Here is a 9801-nt window from a genome sequence, read left to right on the forward strand (position 1 = left end):
TTTGATTACTTTTTTAAAGTATTTTTTATTATTATTTTCATAATTTTTTTCAGTTCTTTTAGGTTTTAATTTTCTTTAGCTGATAAAGTGAATGACTTATGTTTTTCCTTTCTCTGATCTTGTTGTTGTGGCATTTTTATTTTCTAGTATATGGTTTTGTTTTGGGAAAATTATATAAATTCACTTTTTTTTTTTTTTTGAATCAGTTTGTATTTGCTTTTATGTTATGTGCTTTTTGTGTATTGTCAATTACTGGATTGTGTTCTGCATAGGAGGGGGTGAAGAAGTCTGTGGTAGTTTGCTCATATTTTTTATTGGTCTATCTCTGTCTAGCTTTCTGTCCCCTTTCCCAAAATGAGCCACCAGTAGTGCTACTTTCTTTGATGCTACTTTGTATGTAGCCTGGTGTTGTAGCCTTCTTCAAGTAAAAAATGACAAGACCTCTGTAGCATTTCAGTAGCTCTCAGGGTCTTCTTATTGCAGATCTACGTCATTCCTACTTTGTTCTAATGAAAGTGTTTTATTTCTATTAATTTTCTTGATTGCTGATTATCTGCCTGATATCCTGTCTAAATGATACTCTCAAGTGCACTCTTACGAAGTAAACATACCCATCTTTTTATGACTAGTATCAGGCTTGCCAGTATCTTCCAGAAATCCTACATGTGGCAGACACTTTCCTATTGAAACTCACGTTCTGACCTTCTAAAAATTCAAACAAGGTTTGTGTTGATTTCTTAAAAAAAAAAAAAAAAAAAAAAAAAAAAAAAAAAAAACAGTGAGTTTTTGATAAAATAAGAAATTGTATTCCCTTACAAGCATTGCATGTTTCCAGCTTTCCTGTATGGCAGTGCTGTACTAACTACTTAGTAGGTATCTCAGGTTCAACTGTCAAGTCCCCTGAACAACTGATGCTGAAAACAGAACAAATCACACTGAATAGGAAGCTGTTACCAATTAATCATAAGAGTTTAAAATAATGATGGGAGATGGAAAAGGGTATGTTTCAGGTGGCTCAAAGCAGCTCAGTGTCTGGTACCAAAATACTTGTTTTTGCTCTAGAACCCTGCCTGCAAACACAATGCCAGGTCCTTTCTGGAAAGTATTGACACCTGTTTCACTGAAACTGCATGAAGATGACCAAGAACGTGCAGCAATGAACCACAGCCCAGCATTAACATGGGATTCGTGACTTCTCAAAGTCTGTACCTTCCTGTTGCTCATGAGCCCTGAGTAATGCAATAACTAACATCTTTTAATGTAGTTTTGTGGGCTTAAGAAATGCTGTTCAACCAACTCCACCACAAGAAGTACTGTTTTATCTAATCACTTTGAGCACACTATATTCTCCAAAATGAAAATGAGATATTTGAGATGAAATGCTGCAGTATTCCATTGTGGGAAGGATATTTTTCTCTCTGCTACTCACTGTCAATTGCAATTAAATTAGACTGCAAAGACTAGAAAATATTAAGAATGTTCATCTACTAGGCTTCATGTTAGCATCATTTTTTCCTGTGAATGTTTTCCCCTTCTCATCCTCAGAGGACTCAAAGGAGAATTAAGTAAAACACCATTAGACAGAACTTTATGAACTCAGTCATTTAATAAGGAATTATTGGCACTGTTACTGCATTGATACAGAGGGGGAAAAGGTAAGGAATTATTTTCTGTGGCAACTATTTCATACTAAAAATGGAATCAAACTTCAGAGGAACAGCATAAGAATATAATGCAAATGACAAACTTTAGTTGCAGGGTTTGGATGCCCTTTAAAATCTCTTCAAAAAAAGCTGGAAAAGATAGATGATAAGGGTGTGTCTCTTATGGTCACCATAAGGCGAATCTTCCAGGCTTCATCTTTGTGCTCCTATTGTCCTCTATCAGTTTGCTGCCTGAGACTCCAGTGAAGTAGACGTGGCTGTGAAGATGAAAGCTGGCAGCTTTTTTTTTTTGCTTTTTTTTTTTTTTTTGGTGCCCTCTGCATTCATGACTCACCCACAGCAGCCTCAGAGTTCATAAGGCTTCTATTAAATTTTTAATACTCTGTGTTTTCCAGTGGCAGAGAACTTACTGGAGATCAGCCCCAGAGGTATGAATTATGTATCTATAAATATACTCATACAGCTAAAAGCAGGGCAGCTTCAAGGCTAAAGTAGACCTTTTATATCCCCACTGATCTTGGTATTTTAAATAAATGCACAACTCTATTAAAACAGTATATGGACTAGATTAAAGGGATAACTTTTAAGGAATATACATACTGTGTTTGTTTCATAAAATGAGAAGGCCAAGCAGAGCATGGGGCTGCTTGGTACAAAGTTTCCCACGTCACAGACCTCAGTTCTCACAGTGCTGCTGCTAGTTTGCTTTTCAGTATTTTATTTTGCAATTGTACTGCTGATGGGCAAACTAGTTTTGTATCTGTATCACTGTAGAGGAAACCATTTTATCAGTTTCCCTTCTGTTTAATTCTTGTCAACAGAAGCTTTTTAAAAAACATATTTCTTTTTGGGAACCATGCTTTTTGGGAACCCTGCTTGGGAGAGAAAGCACAAATCTGGGAAGTCTTTGTGAAATCTTTGCATTTCTAAAGTAATACTGATAGCATACCACTTAACACTGGTAACTGGTGCTCAGCAGCCAGCAGAAAAAAATGAAGGAAAGAAACCTGTAACTACCAGGAAACAGTCCATACCATACACAGACAGAATCAAAGTCTCATACAAATATCTGTTTTGAAACTAGGGCACAACTGGGTGGCAGTCTTCTCATTTTGTTTTAAGCACAAAGCAGTTCAGAAATTGAAACTGTTAGCTTTATTCAAGACTGCAAGGCATGAATTTAGTCATTGAAAAGCTTGGAGATACTATGAGAAAAACAAAACTTCAGATAGTAATATGAAAATAGGAAACCTGCCTGAAATGTATTTCCCTTCCCAGTTGAAAAGCCATGGATTTTCAGAGGCTCCTCCTTAGCTTTTTCCAGAGATCTAAGTCTTTAAAGCACTTGTCTTTCACAGTGAACCTTTCAGGATCCAACACTCGTGTACAAAGAGACTTGGCAATGGCATTGCACTTTGTCTTTTAAAGCTTTCAGAGCTTACCTTTAAAGCAATGTGGAGCCCTGGGCAAGAGGCACCACTTCTCCATCAAAGGACCACAGGCTACATGCAGCTTCCTGCTGTCTCAGCTGTCATTTTGTGAAAGATGGTCCCCACTACATGCACACTTATCATCTGCCTGTCATCAGACTCCCTCTTGTGTTTCTTATAAGTAGAAATGTAGTAGCAGTAACATAGTTGTTTCGAGGGATGGTACAAAAATTTGCACTTGCTCCCCTCTATAGATATTATGTTCATGTTTCTCACACATTCCTGGGAGCTTTTCAGAATTTACATTTCCTGTCATCCTTAAGTAACACTTTTCTTTCAGACTGAGTGGCATTTTTATCATGTCATTTTAAAGGATGTTTTAACTCCTCTATAAATCACATATCTCAAGAAGTATTCATTGTGCATGCATACTATTAGACATATAACTTCTATCTTGCTGTGTGTTTTGAATAGATGCCTAATATGCCAATAAAACTGAGGTCACATTTGACATTTAGAGTGCTTTTTTTCTGAGTTAGCTTCTCCCACATGGCTTTTTTTTCAGTCTTACAGCTTCTTTCAGACAGAAAAATCAAACATTCAAAGCATCACTACCATCCTTAAAGCCAGCTTCCTGTTACTCTCCTAAAGTATTTTTTTTTATTTTTTTTTAAGTAAAAGTAACAAATGAATTCTTTAATGGAGAAGTGATTCATAAGGAAGGACCTTTAACAGTCTGTTTCTTTAGTGTACAGGCAAGCATAGAATGGCTCATTTGACACTTTGGACTAAAACTAGAGATGAGATTAATTGTAGGGGAAGTCAAAGTTAATCCAGCCTTCCTGGTATGAAAATCATTTCTCTTCTTGCATCCAAAGTGAGATTAAAACTCCACAAAACTCATTCCTGAATCTGTTCTATTGTCCTCCATCCACCAGACTTGCCGGAATCAAAAAATTCTGATCTGCTCTCCATCACTTTTGTGAAGCCTTATTTAACATAGCAACTCAAGCAAAGTTCTTTGACATTTCAGGAAGACCACAATGGTTTTATAGTTGCAGTAGTCTTGATCGTTGACTCAGGACCTCAGCAGCAACAAAAAATGTAGAACCATTACCTGTTTTTAAGGCAAGGCTTGCTGGGGTGAAAGAATGTGGGTGTTTTTTTCAAATTAAATGTGATATGTTTCAGGTTCCTCCAATGTAATTAATTACAAATAGGACCAAAAAAAATCCTCTTTGGAAGAAAACTGCCCAAAATATTGCCCCAGTGGGTAGCATACTGCATACTGATGCCATGTGCTAGGATAATAGATTTTAATAACAGAGGCGCTTCAAAGCTTTAGACAAACGATTAAAAGCTGCCAGACTGACTTTTTTTCCAATTGATGTCACAGATGGTCCATGGAATTCACAGATGAATACTGTTGTTTAACAGCAAAACTCTGATATTAAAAAAAAAAAAAAAAAAAAAAAAACATAAAGGGACACTATCCATCCCCCTCTTTTTGAAACTTAAATTCCCCATGCATGCAACTTGATTTAATGTGCACTTAAATTCTTTTCTTTTTTTTTCTTCATTTTTTTGCAGACTCACAGATGGTATTTCCTTCTGAGGTGTACTCCAAGTTTGTCCTGAGACCACCTTACTTAGATTATAGATGCCCTGTTCTAAACATGGATAGGGCTTCTATACATATCTAAATCATATTACATGCTCCAGTTTCTGCATTGCACAGAAACAGCTCAGATACACGAACACAAAATGCCGTGCAGCCACTTGGCAGACTACACTTTTAGCTTTTTCCATATTTTTTGATACACATATGATACTTATTTCTTCTTCATATCTTCAGTAAGAGACTTGGCATGAACATGCTAAGGAAGCCCAGAAAACTAAACAGCATATTCCAACTGGCCCTTTGTATCTTAATTTAAAAATCACTTAACATAAAAATACGTTAAGAGAAGTAAAGTGCCACATTCCTCATTTTGGCCTCATTTCTACCCTAGTACCTACAAGTTAAATATAACGGTTCTAATTGATTAAACTGTTAGCGCTTAGTTTCTCATTAAGGATAAGAATAAGCCATACTGCTAGTTCTGCTATCTAGATTTAATCAAACTGTTAAATACCTTTTCAGTATATTGCTGTTTTCAATATGTGATTTGTTCAAACGCATTGCTCTCCAAATATATTTAAAACATTTTGATTTTATTCTTTACAAAAATTCCACGGACATTTCAGGCAGTATTCAACAGGAAGAAAACAAGTTCATGTAATACATAGTGCAGGTAGAAGAGAGCAAAAACTTGACCCTAATGCCAAAACATGCCTTGACCCTCTTGCCATAACAAAGCCAAGACTGTTCATTAGTTATTGCTAATACATAAGTAAAAGGCATTTATTTTTTTAGAATCTAAAACCCCTTTTGCATCTCTTTCCTTAAGCAGCAGTGAATATAAATTAAGATTTTCCTATGCATTAGGAATACTTCATAGTGAGTTGCACTCCTTCCAACAGATCTGGATGACTATTCATGGTGTCAGATAAAATCTTCAGTTTATATTTAAATCAACTAGCTTAAGTGGCTAACCAAATAAAAATGAGCAAGGGAAAATTTATACACAAACTTTCAAAAGCAATATGGCATGCCCAAAAATGTGTCAGCAGCCTGTATGCTAGCAGAAGACTATATTATCTGAACTCAGTAAATTAAAGAAATTAATTAAGCCTCCACATTGGACTATAACACTGGAGTGTTAATTACTCATAGGCTGAAAAGCAGAAACACAGTCATATTACAATGTATTGACAAATCAAAACTACTACACTAGGAGTAGCACCATTGCAGCACAGCAACCAAATCTTAGAAATGACACCTCGGTTTTCTTGCTTCAGCTGTACTCTGTTAAGGTATAGAAGTTGTAGCTGTGGCTTTGTTGTACTTTGGTAGTAGACTATAAGCCTGCCTCATTTTTAGTCCCCTGTAGGCACTTACTTAGCCACTATGCTAGGAAAAAGTAGCACTGATCACAGCTATCTGTGTATCAAGAAGTAACAGCAGCTGTGAGGTAACTTCTGCAATGCAGGTAGTAAGTACTAATTTGGGTATTCAGAGAGTTAGATCCTTAATCGAAATTACATCTATCTTAATTTCTAATCAAATCATACTAAAAGAATATCAAGAAGAAGAGAATGTCAAAACGAAATGGCATTAGCAGCCCAAGAAGATGACAGGCAAGGGACATGTCTAACGTAGAACAGAATGATAAAGAAAGATTAAAAAGAAATGAACCATCTTTGAGCAGAGCTCTGTACCTTCATGGACCCCAGTAAGTACTTGGTTCTTATTCCATCCCTCACTTTCATGAACCTTCACACAATTTAAAAAACAGAAAACAATCGAAGAAATGCATGAATGGGAAAGGCCTTGTGGAAAGGCTTTAGAAACTGCTACAGAAGGAAAGCAGGCTTGAATAGCAGAGAAGAAATAACAGTGTTGTCTTCAGTGAAAAGAATCGGCGGGGAAAAACTGAAAAGATGAGCGGTAAAATCCCTCTGAGAGAATATTGCTGTATAGAAATCTGAAATGGTTCATATTAACAGTCTTGTAACCAATTGCCTATGAAAGATCACTGCCAAAAATTTGTGCCCACAGAGTCACTTGAGAGTATCTTCAAAAGCAAAAAATTGGGTCCCCCCAAAATTCAGAGCAGTTTGCTATATGAACCTAGCATAGGCTAAAAGAGAAAGGAAGTGGAACATGCAGTTTATCAATGTCAGATGCAGGATGGGAGGGAAGAATAAAAGGATCCCCCAGAAAATTATGTTCGTAGTGTAGCTGGGCAGCAAGTCTAATCCCTGACACTTTTTTGTAATGCCCAAATCCTCGTACTGCCCTTGAGTTAAGTGAATTGAAAATGGTGCACTGTATCAGTAAAATGTACTAATCTTCTCTTTTTTCTCTTTTCCATCCCAGGAGGTGAATTAGTTGTCCCTCTACTTGTAGAAGACCCTTTAGATATCCCTCCTATTGCTACTCGTGCACCTTTCATTACACTTCCCCCTACCTTTCGCCCCCTCCTCACCATTATTGAGACCACCAAAGATTCCCTGTCCATGACCTCTGAGGCGGGGTTACCTTGCTTGTCGGACCAAGGCAGCGATGGTTGTGATGATGATGGCTTGGTGATATCTGGGTATGGCTCAGGGGAAACCTTTGACTCTAACCTACCCCCTACTGATGATGAAGATTTTTACACCACCTTCTCCTTGGTAACAGATAAGAGTCTTTCCACTTCAATCTTCGAAGGTGGCTACAAAGCACACGCACCCAAGTGGGAATCCAAGGACTTTAGACCTAACAAAGTCTCCGAAACTGGTAGGACTACTACCACGTCTTTGTCCCCTGAGCTGATCCGCTCCACAGCTTCGTCCTCGACTGGGATGGTGCCCAAATTGCCAGCCGGCAAAATGAATAACCGTGAGCTCAAACCCCAGCCTGACATAGTCTTGCTTCCGTTGCCCACTGCCTATGAGCTAGACAGCACAAAGCTGAAGAGCCCGCTAATCACTTCCCCCATGTTCCGTAATGTGCCCACAGCAAACCCCACGGAGCCGGGAATCAGACGGGTTCCGGGGGCCTCAGAGGTGGTCCGCGAGTCGAGCAGCACAACGGGGATGGTCGTCGGCATTGTGGCTGCTGCTGCCCTCTGCATCCTCATCCTCCTGTATGCCATGTACAAGTACAGGAACAGGGACGAGGGGTCCTATCAGGTGGACGAGACGCGGAACTACATCAGCAACTCAGCCCAGAGCAACGGCACGCTCGTGAAGGAGAAGCAGCAGAGTTCAAAGAGCGGCCACAAGAAACAGAAAAATAAGGACAAAGAGTATTATGTGTAAAAAAGAATACTTATTTATATATAAATATATAAATACTTAATGAGATTTAACTGAAATATCAGAACCATTTCAGCAAACGAGATTGGGAGATATCATTTGTGGGAAAAAGTATTGGGAAAAAAAATTTCAGCAGTGACTGTTAATGTCTCAGTCATCACTTGGAGTCAGCAAACTCTGCCCTAATGTATTATAAAGCACACTTAGCGTTCTGGAGATGGCGCATACAGCTCTGCCCTGTTAGTGAACTCGGACGTCTCCAAATCTCCTCCTCCGCTGAACTTTCTGCAAAGTTAGAAGACTTCATGGCTTACTTGTTTCATATCTCCAAGTGAGTCTTTAACAATGTTCGTGATCCCTGACTGTATCAATAATTTTTCAGTTTACTTATTAAAAAAAAAAAAAAAAAAGGAAGGAAAAAGAAAAAAATGCAAACATTATTAAACAACAAAAAATATTGAACAAACTGATCTGGCCGTGTCCAGCATACATATAATTTTTCGAGATTGGAGGAGGGGAATAAATGATTTTGGAGATTGTTGGATTTTGGTTTGGTTTGGTTTCTTGGGTTGCTTTTTTTGTTTTGTTTTTGTTTTTTTTTTTTATTTGGTTTACTTCTGGGTGTGGGAGGAAAGGGTGAAGAGGACTATTTGGGAGGGGGGAGGGAGCATGAACCACGACATGAGTTGAGAAAAAATCTCGGAAAAAAATTCCATAATTAATAAAAAGAGACTATTGCCATATATGAACTCAAAAGCTACCCATGGTGTTTACTCTGCATATCTGGTTGTGTTGTCTCTAGAATCCGTCGTCTTGCAGTAAGTTGCTAACAACGCAGTGAAGTGTGTGGTGGGTGGTGATGAAGAAAATTGTCATGGAAAGCTGGTTCCCTTGGATCTGGCTCCAGTATTTGCAATTGAACTGAAGAATAGATGTTTTTGGGTCTGTTCTGATCAGAATCATTGGCTTTATTTGGGAATATCATTTAGTATGCATTAGCACAGCCAAACTATGGTTAAAGGGATTTGAAAATTCAAAAAAAGAATGCTTAAAAATGGTTAGCCATTCTCAGCTGAGTATACCATGCAAAAATAAAGGAGCCTTTCTCCGGGTTCTGGTTCTGTGACTGATTGCAGTGCATGCAAAAACAATAATAAATCAGTTTAATAAAGATATCAGAAAGACACCACTGGAGTTCAACTTGTGACAAGACACATAAAATGTCAGAAAAGCTAAACACTTGTAAAAGAATGCAAAAATGCATAGTGTTTTTTTTGACATGAAACTGTTTTTCATATGTAATATTTTAATTTTGTAGCTTGACATTTCAGATCATCTCTGTCTTTCCATTTGCCCTATTCTCCCTTTTCCTTCTCTTTTATATAAAAGAAAATAAAGCTGCTGTGACACACAAAATAATACAGAAAAAGGAATTTAATAATATTATATATATATATACACACAGATATATTTATCATGGTATGTTTGATGGGACGACTGGAACAGAAGTTCTGTTATGGTCTTAATGTGGAATGAAAATGTTCTTGAAGAACAAAGTAAAAAGAAACAGACAACAGAAGCAAACAAAATGTGAAGAGAGTGTGTGTTTTAGCTTTGTCACAGTTATCTGTGTCAAAAAAAATCTGAAATTTTGTTTACATATTTTACTACTATTTTTTTTGCAAGTATAATTTCTATATGGATACCCTGAAGGTGTATATACTGTTTTATGGTTAAATTGGGAACATCTTTTGTTTTTATTTACATGTTTTAACTTGGTTGGTTGGTTTCCACATTTTCCC

General features: G+C 37.4%; 1 protein-coding gene across 14 annotated transcripts in view; it reads left to right on the forward strand.

The window, feature by feature from the left end:
- Window positions 1–9267, forward strand: part of NRXN3 (neurexin 3) — a 978580-nt gene extending 969313 nt beyond the window's left edge. For 8 of the 14 annotated variants that reach the window (XM_032188595.1, XM_032188598.1, XM_032188600.1 and 5 more), the window contains one exon: window positions 7077–9267. In XM_032188595.1, coding sequence (XP_032044486.1) covers window positions 7077–8002 — 926 coding nt within the window. In that variant the 3' untranslated portion in view covers window positions 8003–9267. Of the gene's footprint in view, window positions 1–1062; window positions 1899–7076 lie in introns of those variants that run through there. The other 6 variants (XM_032188604.1, XM_032188609.1, XM_032188611.1 and 3 more) reach the window with 3 other exon arrangements.
- The last annotated feature ends 534 nt before the right edge of the window (window positions 9268–9801 follow it).

The sequence above is a fragment of the Aythya fuligula genome, chromosome 5 (genome assembly GCF_009819795.1).
Source record: "Aythya fuligula isolate bAytFul2 chromosome 5, bAytFul2.pri, whole genome shotgun sequence".
NCBI classification, from domain to species: Eukaryota; Metazoa; Chordata; class Aves; order Anseriformes; family Anatidae; genus Aythya; species Aythya fuligula.